Source organism: Salmo trutta, chromosome 35 (genome assembly GCF_901001165.1).
Source record: "Salmo trutta chromosome 35, fSalTru1.1, whole genome shotgun sequence".
Classification (NCBI taxonomy): Eukaryota; Metazoa; Chordata; class Actinopteri; order Salmoniformes; family Salmonidae; genus Salmo; species Salmo trutta.
In genome coordinates, this window is record NC_042991.1 from 4,086,412 (window position 1) to 4,101,327 (window position 14,916).

Consider the following 14,916-nt stretch of genomic DNA (forward strand, 5'->3'; position numbering starts at 1 on the left):
CAGGCCTCGGTGTAACGCTCATTCCTTCAACGATAAACGCGAATCCGACCATCACCTGGTGAGACAAAACCGCAACTCGTCAGTGAAGAGCACTTTTTGCCAGTCCTGTCTGGTCCAGCGACGGTGGGTTTGTGCCCATAGGCGACGTTGTTGCCGGTGATGTCTGGCCTTATAACAGGCCTACAAGCCCACAGTCCTGCTCGCTGAAGTGTTTTAGGGAGCGTTTGACAGTGATGAGGGGTGGTTGTTTGACCGCGGACCCATTACGGACACAGGCAATGAGGCAGTGATCGCTGAGATCCTGGTTGAAGACAGCAGAGGTGTATTTAGAGGGCAGGTTGGTCAGGATGATATCTATGAGAGTGCCCATGTTCACAGACGGGATGAGGTCAATAACACGGTACCTTTCTAATCAACCTGGCCCGGGTATCCTGGAAGGATATTGACCTCATCCCGTCAGTAGAGGACGCCTGGTTTCTCTTTAAAAGTGCTTTCCTCACCATCTTAAATAAGCATGCCCCATTACAAAAATGTAGAACTAAGAACAGATATAGCCCTTGGTTCACTCCAGACTTGACTGCCCTTGACCAGCACAAAAACATCATGTGGCATACTGCATTAGCATCGAATAGCCCCCAATATATGCAACTTTTCAGGGAAGTTAGGAACCAATATACACAGTCAGTTAGGAAAGCAAAGGCTAGCTTTTTCAAACTGAAATGTACATCCTGTAGCACAAATTCCAAAAAAGTTTTGGGACACTGTAAAGTCCATGGAGAATAAGAACACCTCCTCCCAGCTGCCCAATGCACTAAGGCTAGGAAACACTGTCACCACCGATAAATCTACGATAATCGCGAATTTCAAGATGTATTTTCTACAGCTGGCAATGCTTTCCACCTGGCTACCCCTACCCCAGCCAACAGCTCTGCACCCCCCGCAGCAACTGGACCCTCTCTTCCTAAAATGATCCGCGCCATTGTTGCAACCCATATTACTAGCCTGTTCAACCTCTCTTTCATATCGTCTGAGATCCCTAAAGATTGGAAAGCTGCCGCGGACACCCCTCTCTTCAAAGGGGGTGACATTCTAGACCCAAACTGTTACAGGCCTATATCGATCATGCCCTGTCTTTCAAAAGTCTTTGAAAGCCAAGTTAACAAACAGATCACTGACCATTTCGAATCCCACCGTACCTTCTCCGCTATGCAATCTGGGTGCACCTCAGCCACGCTCAAGGTCCTAAACGATATCATAACCGATAAAAGACAGTACGGTGCAGCCGTCTTCATCGACCTGGCTAAGGCTTTCGACTCTGTCAATCACTGCATTCTTATCGGCAGACTCAACAGCCTTGGTTTCTCAAATGACTGCCTCAAATGACTGCCAGATAGAGTTCAGTGTGTCAAATCGGAGGGCCTGTTGTCCGGACCTCTGGCAGTCTCTATGGGGGTGCCACAGGGTTCAATTCTCGGGTCGACTCTTTTCTCTGTATATATCAATGATGTCGCTCTTGCTGCTGGTGATTCTCTGATCCACATTTATGCAGACGACACCATTCTGTATACTTCCGCCCCTTCTTTGGACACTGTGGTAACTGACTTGCCTAGTTAAATAAAGGTTAAATAAAAGGAAAAAAAATGACATTGCCTACAAGTGTGATCTGGTATTTTTATTGGAAAATCAGTTTTAGCCAGTGGAGGCTGATGGGAGGAGCTATAGGAGCTCATTGTAACGGCTGGAATGGAATCAACGGAACAGTATCAAACATTTGGAAACCACATGTTTGACTCCGTTCCATGAATTGAATTCCAGCCATTATAACGAGCCTGTCCTCCTATAGCTCCTCCCACCAGCCTCCACTGGTTTTAGCCTATCTTCATACTGTACTGTCTTGCTAAGATTGTATTTACAAGGGTCAAAAAACTCAGCATTGAGATACATAACCTCCTCTCAAATCTCATCCTAGTCTCAGTTTTGGGAGACCTAACATTTACAGTGCCTGTGTGGACTGATCTGTGACTGAGCACTGCTGTTGAAAATAATTTATTTTTTTATTTTTTTATTTATTTCACCTTTATTTAACCAGGTAGGCAAGTTGAGAACAAGTTCTCATTTACAATTGCGACCTGGCCAAGATAAAGCAAAGCAGTTCGACAACATACAAAAACACAGAGTTACACATGGAGTAAAACAACATACAATCAATGATGCAGTAGAAAAAAATAAGACTATATACAATGTGAGCAAATGATGTGAGATAATGGAGGTAAAGGCAAAAAAATGCCATGGTGGCAAAGTAAATAAAGTATGGCAAGAAAAACACTGGAATGGTAGATTTGTAGTTTGAAGAAAGTTAAAAGTTAAAATATAAATAATATGGTGCAAAGGAGCAAAATAAATAAAATAAATAAATACAGTAGGGGAAAAGGTAGTAGTTTGGGCTCAATTAAAGATGGGCTATGTACAGGTGCAGAGATCTGTGAGCTGCTCTGACAGCTGGTGCTTAAAGCTAGTGAGGGAGATAAGTGTTTCCAGTTTTAGAGATTTTTGTAGTTCGTTCCAGTCATTGGCAGCTGAGAACTGGAAGGAGAGACGACCAAAGGAGGAGTTGGCTTTAGGGGTGACCAGAGAGATATACCTGCTGGAGCGCGTGCTACAGGTGGGTGCTGCTATGGTGACCAGTGAGCGGAGATAAGGGGGGACTTTACCTAGCAGGGTCTTGTAGATGACCTGGAGCCAATGTGTTTGGCGACGATTATGAAGTGAAGGCCAGCCAACGAGAGCATACAGGTCACAGTGGTGGGTTGTATATGGGGCTTTGGTGACAAAACGGATGGCACTGTGATAGACTGCATCCAGCTTGTTGAGTAGGGTATTGGAGGCTATTTTGTAAATGACATCGCCGAAGTCGAGGATTGGTAGGATGGTCAGTTTTACGAGGGTATGTTTGGCAGCATGAGTGAAGGATGCTTTGTTGCGAAATAGGAAGCCAATTCTAGATTTCACTTTGGATGCCCCTATGTGGTCAACAAATAAAATACACCAGACTTCCCATAAACGTCAAATCCAATTATCAAAGACAGTACTGAAGACAGGCTAAAACGACTTCTCCAATAGCTAGCTAACGGTGCTTTCCAAACAACTGGGAACACGGGAAAAAAGAGATAAAGGCATGACGTCATCGGGTCTAGCAATCGTCTCGCCTCGAATTGTACAAGTGCTGACTGTCAAATCAAAGGCACTCCTTAGATATTAAGTTGTTTTTGACGAAAACGTGTCAGTTTGTCGTTTTCACGAGGTTGGAGTAATAACATGTGTCTTTAGAGTTCAAGAAAATTAACAATAGGAAGAATCTTTCACTTCTCTCATTGACTTTTCAAACCCAAAACCCCGGTCTGGTCGGTTTGGTATCTTTCACAAACGTTCCCAGAAGTCTCGCGATGTTGCGCCTCTGGGTTTAGAAACTCTGTGCCATTATGCTTTTGTATTGCCTCGCTATTCAATTCCGGTTCATGTTAGCAACTTTTACCCAGGGAAAAGTGAAATAAACGTGGGAAATGTAATAAAGGATTATGGTTTGACAAGAAAATCGAGGCATGTAATGGCAAGTTTGTGTACAGAATTTAGTGTCGGAAGAATTTATTCGCGATTAAATCAAGCTAGTTAGTTAGTTCAGCTTGTTCCTGCTGGCTTTAGTTGCTAGCTTGGTTATCGAGCTGCATGGGCTTGCTGGCCAGTCAAAAACTTTGACAGCTTACGTTATCAACATAGCTAGCTAGTCAGGTAGATAATGATTTACATTTGTTGAGTAGCTAGCTATTGTAGTTGACGGCAGCAAATGTTTGTTGTAATAGTTAGCTCTTGACTGTACCTTTCATAGTTTAATTGCATTTGATGTGAACATAGCTAGCTATGACAATGTCATTTTAGCTAGCACAAAGTAATAATTTGAATAACTGTAGTTAAGAGGGATTGTTTGATTGTCTTTCATTGCCAAACGCTTAACATTACTTAAGGTCACAGTTGCCTACCAAATGTGATCAAATCTACTTCTAGTGTTGTGACTCCTTGAATCAGTTGAGTTAGTTGAAATAGCTAGATAGCTAATTAATACAGTTTGAACTCACAAGATACAACACTGATATTATTTGTCTTTAATGCCTTTAGGACTGGTGTGTAAAATAACCTACCGGATATGCATGGCTAAGGTCATTCAGACTAATCAGCTCAGCCCTGGCCCTGAGGTGTTACCTCACACAGGATTAGGGATTTTACAGCACCAGAGATGCATGACAGGAGAGGCTTGTCCTATTCTTAATGTAGGATGGCAGTTAAAGTAGCTGAAACTAGTATTATGCACGTCAACATCCATCTCCTCTGCTCTCATCAATGCTATTGAATGATTGATTTTCTTCTTCAATGTCACTGATCAGTGAGTGATCATCTTTTCTCTCTCGCTGTTTGGATTAGTCCATACTTGTTTGGCTGTCAGTATGGAACTGGGCAAAGCCAAGTTGCTGAGGACCGGTCTGAACACGCTCCACCAAGCCATCCACCCTGTCCACGGGATCGCATGGACGGATGGGAAACAGGTCTGCCTCACCTCCCTTTACTATGCCAACGGCGACGTGAAATTCGGCGACACCAACGTCATTGGACAGTTTGAGCATGTCTTCGGTCTCTACTGGGGCCCTCTATGCTGTTCCGGCTCTCCTGCTCTGTTGGCAGTCCAACACAAGAAGCATGTCACAGTGTGGCAGCTGCAGCTCAGCGCTCTGGAACAGAACAAGCTGCTGTGCACTCAGACCTGTGAGATGAGCGAACCTTTCCCCCTTCTGTCTGAGGGATGTGTCTGGCATCCCAAGATGGACATCCTTTCTGTCCTTACCAAGAAAGATGCCTCTGTGCTGTTCTGTGTCCGTGTGGACAACCGCAGGGTGAAGGCTGATATTAAAGGCAGTGGACTCATCCACTGTGCCTGCTGGACCAAAGATGGCACCCGGTTAGTTGTGGCCATTGGAAGCGCCCTTTACTCCTACATCTATAACGATGTTCAGAAGAGTCTTTTAGCCTGCTCCTTCTGCCCTATCTTCGACGTGGGCGGGTACATCTGTGCCATCGAGTCGACAGGCGAAGCCCAGGTGGCAGTGGCTACAGAGCTGCCTCTGGATAGGATCTGCGGGCTGAACGCAGGTATAGCCTTCGACGTGCCCTCAGATTCCGAGTCCTCCCTACCAGGACATTCTTCTCTTATGGTGATGTTGGATGAGGATGGCTGTATAGACCCCCGCAGGAGGTCCTTTGACTCGGAGAGGTCCTACCTGTCCTGCTCTCCGTCTGGCGGCCCTATGGACCTCACCCACCTCCTGGCCAAGCACCGGCGCTCCGATCCCAGTCCACTCATACACCTGCGCCGCAAGGACCACCTGACCGGCTCCGGACAGGATTCATCTCACCTTATCCTTGTCACCTACGAACGGAAAGTCACCAGCACCAGTAAGGTCAGCATCCCTGGGATCCTGGTGCCAGACATCTTGGCCTTTGACTCCAGAGGCTCCATGGTGGCGGTGGCCTCCAACACGTGTAGCATGGTGCTGGTCTACTGCATCACGCCCTTCGCTATGCCCAATGTCCAGCAGATCTCCTTACAGAAGAACGAGAGGCCCAAAGGCGTCTGCTTCCTCAGTGACAAGACGTTGCTTCTCATGATCGGCAGACAGAAGTCCAACGAACCTGCCTTCCTCCCCTCCTCCAACACGGAAAAATACATCCTGCACCTCTCCTCCAAGGAGATAGTCTACGACGGAGAAACCCCGGCGTCTCCCTCCTCGAACCGGCAATCCCCCGCTAATTTCTACCCGGGGATTAGGCGCCACTCGGAGCATGTCTTCTCTAAGGAGGAGCAGCAGGAGCGTGTGGCGATCAAGGAGTTGGTGCTTCCAGGAGGAGGTGTAATCCAGTCCCGTTCTCCAGGGAGCAGCAGGAGGAGGCTGGTGGAGGAGGTGAGGAGCCCGGAGCCCAGCTCAGTTGACTTCCCCTACTCTGACCTCTGTCGCCCCTCTGACCAATCCCACTCAAGCGCCTCCTCCATTACGGTCGAGAACTTCGACATGGAACCCGTCAACAGGATGAGAGGGTCAGTGCAATCTGGGGATTTGAGTCGACCCTGCTCCCCATACTACAACCCTGGGGATAAGCCCCACACGGAGCTGCCCACCCTGCCCAAGACCACCCCCCTGGCCCCCAGAGAGAAGGAGAGGAACCTGGAGCAGTTGTCTCAGAACATGGAGAGGATCTCCTCTCGCTTCTCTGAGGTGCAACAGTGTCTGACAGAGATCAGGGACTTCACTCAGAACGGGAAAAGGGGTTTGGGGACTATTTACCCCAATGCCTGTGAACCTCCATACGTTAACATCACATGTCAGGTAGGGGTTATGACTTACAAGATATTACTTCATTTTGGCAAAAAATGTGGCTCTGAAAATCTCCAGATTTTTAAAGATAATGCATATTTATTGAAGACCTCACTTATTAAAATAAGACTGCATCTATGTACAATAAAGTTTCATAAGACACACAAAGGAATGTATATAAATCACGCAAATGCATACTGAAGGCCATAGTCAGCGTTCAGCAGATGTCAGATTAATGGTCTATTGTTAGCCTTGCTGGTCTTGTCTAAAGGTGAGGAAGGAGATATACTCCCTGGGCAAGAGTCTGTAATCCACCATTGGCTTACAATAGAGAGCATGCTGACAGCACAGTGTGTATGCTATCATGGTGTTCCCAAAAGAAGTGATGAAAGTACAATTTGTGAAAATGATGCCACTGTTGCATCCATCAAAAACTGCATTCTTGAGAAGGTCAGAATTGTAGTAACCCCCCCACCTTCTCTCTGCCCCCTCTCTCTATAAATCTCTTCCCTCTCCATGCAGAAGCAGCTGTCTGAAAATGTGTTTATAGATGAGAGAAGACCAGTGTTGCTGTGTGAAGGGAAGCTGTGTCTGAAGGTTCTTCAGGAGCTCTTTAACCTGACTGTAGTAGAGATTATGTATGGTAGGTATCTGGCCATGGGCTTTCCCCAAACCAATGATAACACATGGTTGTAGATTTGAGATGATTTATTTTCACTGTATGTACACTCCCCTCTGTATTTTTTTGTACTTCACTGTTTCATTTTTGTCTCTATTACTCCAGCATTTTGGATTTGAGATCAAATGTTTCATTTGAGGCAACAGTCCAGAATGTCACCTTTTATTTGGGGGTATTTTCATACATATTTGTTTTACTGTTTAGAAATTAAAGCACTTTATGTATCTAGTCCCCCTATTTGAAGAAGCTTTTGGACAAATTCACATATATTCTATTAAAGTAGTAAAGTTTAGTATTTGGTTCCATATTCCTAGCGTGCAATGACTACATCAAGCTTGTGACTCCACAAACTTTTGTTTTGGTTGTGTTTCAGATTATGTTTTGCCCAATAGGAACCAAATGGTGAATATACTTTTTTTCTGAACACTTCTACATTTAATGTGGATGCTACCATAATTATGGACAATACTGAATGAATCCCCTGTTATTGGTAATGGTTAGAGATTAGCATTTATGGAGGGAGGGTATGATCTTTGTTCTTCTCTAACTGTCTCACTCATCATTCATGATTATTCATAATCATGGTAGCATCTTCAAATGGGGGGGTACTAGATACATAAAGTGCTTTCATTTCTAGACTGTAATACAGATATGTATGAAAATACCCTCTAATAAAAGGTGACATTCTGTACTGTTGCCTTATGAAACATTTGATCTTAAATCCAAAATGCTGGAGTATTGAGCCAAATGTAGAATTTTTAATTTTTTTTGCTTCACTGTCCAAATAAATATGGAAAGGAGTGTATATACCCCAGGCTTAATTCTACCAGTTATTTGAGGTTAAAGGTAGAGTCCGCGATGTGACGACATCATTCACAGCGGTGTGACTTCCTGCTTACCTGAAATCAACATAATTCAAATCTGCAAAGACTGCCGTTATTGCCTCTTTCAAAATGGGCATGCCTCAAGAGAAAAGTGGTTATAGTGGCACTCTGCATATTTGAATTGAATATTGATTTCTGTAAGCTCTGGGGCCAACATTTGCGGTCATTAGATTTGTAGTAGAAAAGCTTAAATGCAACTATCTGCCCTTTAGGAACCAAGAGGTAGGGTTGGGCAGTGTTCTCAGAAGTGTGTGTGCGCGTGCATGGTTGTGTGTACGGACACTACCGAGTTCGGACGTGAATAGGAAAAAGGGTTTCACTCAGGTTTCCAGGAATCTATTCATATAAGAATAGGCCTATAACCTATATCCTCAGCCAATAGTCTAGACTGGGGAGCTACTCAAACACTAAGCTTATCTCAACTAACTAATTACAGCTTTGTTTCACTCCACATAAACAGACATACATGAATGCATATGAAACAACAGTATTTGGCGATACACAAAGTGCTTCAGTTAATGGGCGAAGAGGCTAAATATGGGAGTGATTATAGGGTTAACTTGGATTGAGGTTTAAAACAGAAGCAGCTTACAGCCCCACCACACCTTCCCTTTGTTAGTTCTGCTAATAAAGACACTCAGCACGCTCCCTCCAACAGAGTATTTATAACGCCATCTCATTCAGAAGTTTCGCTGTTTGAGTTTTTACAGAGAATTTAAGAGGCGGATGTTGTGGTTACTTTGATTCCAAAACGGCTCTATTAGATAGTACACACTTGCTGAATGAAAAGCGTAGTACCGTCTATTTGAAGGGATACATGAATGTAATCTGTTATCAGGTTTCCATCCAATCATTTCATGCAGATAATTACCTGATACTTAAAAAAAGTCATGACTGGGCTGATGGAAACAAGAAATGTGTCAATTTCATGAATTTCTATAATTTGTTCCTTCGACATGGTGGTATGTCGATAAAATGTATTATGTGAGAAATAGCGGTGGATACGCCTTTTTGCACAAATATTGATATAGTAGCCATCATGTCAAAGTAAACTTTGAGTTACGCCGTGAGATCTTGTATGTGGTCTTCCCACTTGGGAAAGCATGTCGTTTCTATTAGGCTTTAGATTAAATAAATTATGATGAACTTCACAGGGCGGTGGAAGTTTAGTGATGAGCTTGATGCTCCTTTCCAATAAATATCGAGGGTCTTATTCTGGTGACATGATGATCGATGCTTGGCTGCCATTTGCCAAATCGAAATAATCTCGCTCTTACCTATAATATTCTCATAATGTAGCCTAGCATACCGGCACTGTATCTGCGAGCTAATGGCTAGAGCTATTTAACGCACAGCCGTTTTTGTGACAAAACCATCAGTAGAGTTGAAAATGTGATGGAGAAACAGATTTATTTTTATTTTTAAGTACCTTATGTGCACTACATCATCACGCACTGCTTCTTGTCCGCAACAAGGCAGTTTGGTGGAAACCCACCACTGGTGGTAAAATGTGCGTATTTTCTTCATGCCGATTTTAGAATATTTGCTTGAAAATCTGTCACCAATTGGTTAAATCATTTAAACCGTCTTAAGCATGGAGAAAATATTAGTTCAATTAAAAACTCCCTAAGCTATCGCATAAACTTGAAACTTACTGTCTCCTGTGTGTTCCAGGTCCGTTGTGGATAGTCCTAGTGGCGGATGCAGAGGGCTTTGTACCCCTGACTTTTAAACCCAAAGAGGAGTTGACAGTGAGGAACGGCAAGAGGAAATCTCCCATCAGAAGCACTGGCAGCCCAGACACATGCCCCTCCAGCCCAGTTAAATCTTACGCGAACACAGACTTGGACAAGGCCTAGCCCCAAAACAGAGACATCAGCATAGTGGGAGAGAGCACAGAGCATGGGACAAGCATAACATACAGGGTATGTCAATGCTTTATGCATACATCTCTAAAAACTGGACACACAGACTCAACCCCTCTTCATCTTCTTATGAACAAGCAGTACTGGGTGGCAAATTCACCTTTTTCAGTTGGGGAATTATTTGAGACAAATGTTTGTCACACTTTGGAAAGTAGCACCTTTCAAACAATGTTTACATTTAGTGACTTTTGGATATTATATTGGTCTTTTTGTCTGTGTTGTATGTACATTTGGTTCAAGATGAAGTTTATCAAAAAATATATCAGACCAATGAAGTAGTGTTTTGGGTGGCCTAGGTCAGGAAAGTAGCCACCATATCCCAAAGAGATTTATCCTGTTTGTGTGTTATATGATTGTATAATATTAAAGCACTCAACTGTTTAAAATTGATAGTTTCATCGCTTAACATATTATGACTGATTCTATTATAGTCATGGTTTATCCAGTCTTCCATCTACATACGAAACATGTCATTATAGTACCACCAGGGGGAAGCAGTAGGCAGAGAATAGAGAATCCAACAGCCATTCCTGTTTAATCTCTTGACCCAAAACCCCACGTCACAAAATGGAACCTTCCTCTACTGGCAGTAAACCCCCTCTGTTTGAAGTTATACCAAGCCATGGTTCAGTCCATCTACTAACCAACAGTATTTATTAAGCCCATTGGTCATCAAACCATCATATTCAGATACCATTCTTAAATACCAGTAATGTCTGGCTAAACACAGCAAATAGTGATATACATTCATTGATATAAATTAGATAATCTTGTAGGTATATTTAAGATGGCTATACAGTACACGTTCATGTGAAAATACAGAAACAAACTTAAAATGTTTACAGGAAAACATAACTACCATTATATAATTTCTCAGTGTAATATACACTAATGGACGTCATATTCCAGTCGGAGAACTGGAATCCGCCGCATGTGGAACTTCTCCTGTCTGTCCCATCCCTGGTCATGCATTACTCAGATCTTCCAGCGTTCTGGAGCTGATGCTGCCTTGTTTCCTGTAGAAGACAGGTAATAGTCACTTTTAGATTGAAGGAATGTTGGTATTTGACCCATTTCAGGCCGTTGTGTGATCCAAATACTTTGGTAACATTTCACTTAAGCATGTATCCCCGGCCTTATATTGTCTTATGCATTTACAAGAGCACTGTGAAGTTCTATCAACTTGTGACAACAGAGACGTGTGGGTAACTCACCGTAGCTCCTCCAGACAGAGTTTGTTCCTGAGCCGGACGTCCTCACTGATGGGGTAGAGCAGCAGTATCAGCAGGCCTGTTACGATAAAGGCCACCGGGGCGGCACCGATGAGCAACTTCAGAGTGTAGGCTACTTGAGCAGGCTGCCTGCACGCCCCTGTGTCATAACCCGCGAACCTGAAGACACAGGTACACACACACACCTGTATCAAACACGGCAAACCTGTAGAGATATATACAGAGATACATACACACACACACACACACACCAGTGTCATAACCTGCAAACCTATAGCGACGTATACCTATATCATACCGATAGTTACACACAGTGGCAGTTTCATAAACAATAATGGACTACAATGGAATGCATTATCTGTGCGAGTCAGACTTGTGTTTGTGTTTCTCTCTATACATCTCACTCCTGTGTTATTTAACTGACTTCATGTTCTGGCGTCTGTATCACTCCAAAGGAGATCCCAGAAGTATTGTTTACTTGTTTGTGTTTATCCTATGTTTGACTCATTTGAGGTAAAGCATGGTTACTCCTAAGGAAATTCCATTTTCAGTTCTGAATATCTGTAATACTCGTTGTGTTTATGTTGTCTGTCTGTCTCACTCGAGGCAGAGGGTGGACACTCCCAGGGAGATGCCGGCAGCGAACTTGGTGAAGAACACGTAAAAGGAGTAGAAGATGGCCTCAAAGCCTTTACAGTGGGGGTTGGCCAGACGGAAGTCATCCACCACGTCTGGCAGCATCGACCTGAAACAAAACAAACACACACACACACACCAATACTACATCAAGACATCGGCCATCAACAACTTATAGGCCGACCTCATCATCATGTTATACAACCAGCCTCCATGACTCCGTCTGTCTGATGAGGAGCAGTCTACTTATAGCGCTAGAGGATAAAATAGCTATAATAATGCTTATATAGCGCAGTTAAAAGGATCTGGTGAAATGACTGCTACTAATAACATGATTAGATGATGAAGCTAGCTGTAGCTGAGCTGCTCTGACCACAGCTGGGGAATCACCAGAAAAACAGACAGAAATACACATCATGGTGACCCCACTGGATATACCCTGTCATTTAGAGAGGGAGGGGAAGGATGGAAGGTGAGAGAAAGGAGGGTGAAGAGCACAGAGGGAGGGCAATGTGCTATAAACAACAGTAAAATACAGAATGAAAGTGGAGACTGTAGCCGCCCCCTGAGGTTTATAGACCTATCTCATTCATCAACATGACATCATCGCCAGGCGCGACTGTATCATGCCAGGGGGTGAATGGACAGAAAAACAGGGAGACTGCTGATATTTTTGGCACTGTTACGGCCACTTTAAACTACTGCTGCTATTACTAGGCTACTAATTCTGTGACGGTGGCTATTTTACCACACCAAAGAACATGTTTACTATTGTTACTGTCGCTACAACCACTGGCTAGTGCTAGTGCTATTACAACTACACTATATTTACAGAGGACCTTTGTGCCAGCCCAACTCAATTGATCTCACCATGGTAAGAGGAGTGACGCGGCCACACTGAGTCCTGAAGAGACAGCCACTACGTAGGCTACGACCAGGTTAGGGATGAACACCAGCATCACCGTGAACGGCATGATCCACTGGACAGAAAGAGGAGTTCAAAAAGTTTGGTCGAAAGTAATAACCTGTTTGTCCACAAGGTGGCACACTCTTACGATCAGCGGAATACCAATAGCGCTCCGTCGCAGACACTTACCGTGATGCCACAGAAGGCTGCCGTCTTCTTGCCAAACCTCTCCAAAAACCACTGCCACAGAGGGATGCTCACTACTGCAGATACCTGCGAAGAGAGATATATAATCTGCACTCTAGACTATAACACTGTCTTTGGTTATGAGTACACTCAAATGTCATAAAACCGTGCACAGATGTCAATGGAAGACTTGGATGACATTTCTAGTTCCTCATGTTAGGATTAAGCCTTTCATGAGACAGTGGTCTGTATTATGTAAGGATCTTAACATTGATCTTGGTCTAATCTCTGTTAACCAAGAACCAGAATCGCACAATTACATAGTCCGTCTACGAGAGATTAATCTAGGTCTGAAACTAGAACTCACCAGGATGGTCAGTACAATGTTCTGGAAGTGGTCTCTCAAGTCCACTGCGTACGTACAGAAAAGGACAAAGTTGCTCTGCACCAACTGGAAATCAGATCAGATATCACACACATTCATTCTTCAGAAATTATTCAGCATATTCAGCACTGTCCTATTCTCTCTGCCCACTGTGCCAAGTCACTGGAAAAGCTCCTGACTTACGTCTGAAGCAGCAGATTCATCCCAGCTATTGAATAATATACAATCCTTCTTTTCTGTTCAAAAGAGAAAAGCTTTATGAGATACAGCAGTTGAGAGGTTTGAGGTGGAATCTATCAAAGCTGTACTATAAAGCTCAGAGCCCAGTAGGGAACTGTCAGTGCTTTCAGAGAAGGCCTTAGGATTTATAAAATTATTGTTGTAGTTTTAAAATATACATGTATTTTTCATTTCTATTTATTATTTTCAATAATATTGTAATTCTATTATTATTTCCAATTATATTCTGATTTAAAGGGTCAACATTGAAGTGAAAAAAAGATCCAATCAGGATTTTTCTCTGGGGAGATAAATCTAAATAAATGGAGGTCAATGAGAGTGTTGAATTTGGTCCAAGAAAAAATGTAATTGCTAATTTGTTATGTGAGGCTTATTTGATCAATTAAAAGTTTAGTAATTGTTAGGTTGTTACGAATGCACTGATATAAGTGGAGCCTGTTGTCATAGAGATAGATAGAAGACTCATCATGAATATAACCTGTTTTAACATGGACATTGCCATTGAGGGCTTCCAACATTTTAACATAGTAAACTGGTTGGGGATGCTTATGAGTTGGGAGCAATCCGCCAATGAAGAAGAAGAAGAAAATGTACTACTTTAAAATGGAGATAGCCTCAATGGCGCTGCCCATGATGTCACAGACGCTATAATGGCACAGATACAAAGATGAGTCCTCTATCTATCTCTATTGCCTGTTGTTCACACACACACATCTGCCCTTTTATTGGCTAGAATGGTTCCACCTGATCTTGTCTCCTCTCGCATGACTTCCAGCTTTGAGGACATGTATTTCCATTGCTAGAGCGGTCAATCAACTGTCTTGTCAAATATAATAGGCAATCTTTGATGGCGACTGCCATAGAGAGCAATAGTAATGGCGCCTTTTTGTAGACGCTAAGTCCGCCATGGTTCGTTGGACCATGGGAAAATGGATATCGTTTTTGTTGGGTTTTTGAATAAATGCCCCCCAAAAATGTATGTGGTAAACACAAGTTTAGGAGATCTTATGCGTTTTGTTCTATGAGATAGTCTTAATCAGCTAACGTCACTTTTTATGAATTTTGAAGCATTTATGTAATAAAAAAAGCATGAAGCACTTAAAATGCTTCATAATTCATAAGTCATGTTAACTGACTGATATTATCTCATAGAACAAAACGTATAAGATCTCCTAAACCTCAGACATTATTTTCGGCGTTTATCCCAAAACCCTATTCATTCCCCATTCATTTTCCCGGTGGGAATGGCTGCACAAACCAGAGGTAACTCATTTCCGTTTTTTAGGACTACGAGCTGACGACCTCTATTCAACTGTATTAGCGCAGAATTTTGAGTGAAAGTGGAATCAACCAATCACATTTTGACTTGTAATGGGTGGGACTGTTTCTACAAAAACGTATGGAAACCTCTGCCTTCTCAAAGGTC

General features: G+C 43.1%; 2 protein-coding genes across 4 annotated transcripts in view; one reads left to right on the forward strand and one right to left on the reverse strand.

Moving 5' to 3' along the window:
• The first annotated feature begins 3,418 nt into the window (after positions 1–3,418).
• Positions 3,419–10,291, forward strand: LOC115174469 (WD repeat and coiled-coil-containing protein). Of its 3 annotated transcripts, none has more exons than XM_029733013.1 (4): positions 3,419–3,786; positions 4,474–6,428; positions 6,939–7,059; positions 9,654–10,291. In XM_029733013.1, the coding sequence occupies exons 2-4, from the start codon at positions 4,497–4,499 to the stop codon at positions 9,836–9,838; spliced, it is 2,238 nt and encodes a 745-aa protein (XP_029588873.1). In that variant the 5' UTR covers positions 3,419–3,786; positions 4,474–4,496; the 3' UTR covers positions 9,839–10,291. The 3 variants fall into 3 exon arrangements, with proteins under 3 accessions (XP_029588873.1, XP_029588875.1, XP_029588874.1); XM_029733015.1 differs by having other exon boundaries at positions 3,419–3,607; XM_029733014.1 differs by having other exon boundaries at positions 3,419–3,597.
• Positions 10,292–10,530: 239 nt separating this feature from the next.
• The window catches only part of LOC115174470 (major facilitator superfamily domain-containing protein 2B), a 42,376-nt gene continuing 37,990 nt past the window's right edge, over positions 10,531–14,916 (reverse strand). The window contains exons 11-16 of the mRNA XM_029733016.1: positions 13,233–13,316; positions 12,869–12,952; positions 12,643–12,752; positions 11,738–11,881; positions 11,119–11,295; positions 10,531–10,920 (exon numbers count right to left, since the gene is read on the reverse strand). Of these exons, the coding sequence (XP_029588876.1) occupies positions 10,869–10,920; positions 11,119–11,295; positions 11,738–11,881; positions 12,643–12,752; positions 12,869–12,952; positions 13,233–13,316 (651 nt within the window). The 3' untranslated portion in view covers positions 10,531–10,868. The remainder of the gene's footprint in view (positions 10,921–11,118; positions 11,296–11,737; positions 11,882–12,642; positions 12,753–12,868; positions 12,953–13,232; positions 13,317–14,916) is intronic.

Bases quoted from the DNA above. Each gene is read 5' to 3' on its own strand.
- LOC115174469 (XM_029733013.1), top strand. From the start codon at position 4,497: ATGGAACTGGGCAAAGCCAAGTTGCTGAGGACCGGTCTGAACACGCTC. The intron at 6,429-6,938 runs GTAGGGGTTATG...CTCTCCATGCAG, and splicing joins ACGTTAACATCACATGTCAG to AAGCAGCTGTCTGAAAATGT. The intron at 7,060-9,653 runs GTAGGTATCTGG...TGTGTGTTCCAG, and splicing joins TGTAGTAGAGATTATGTATG to GTCCGTTGTGGATAGTCCTA.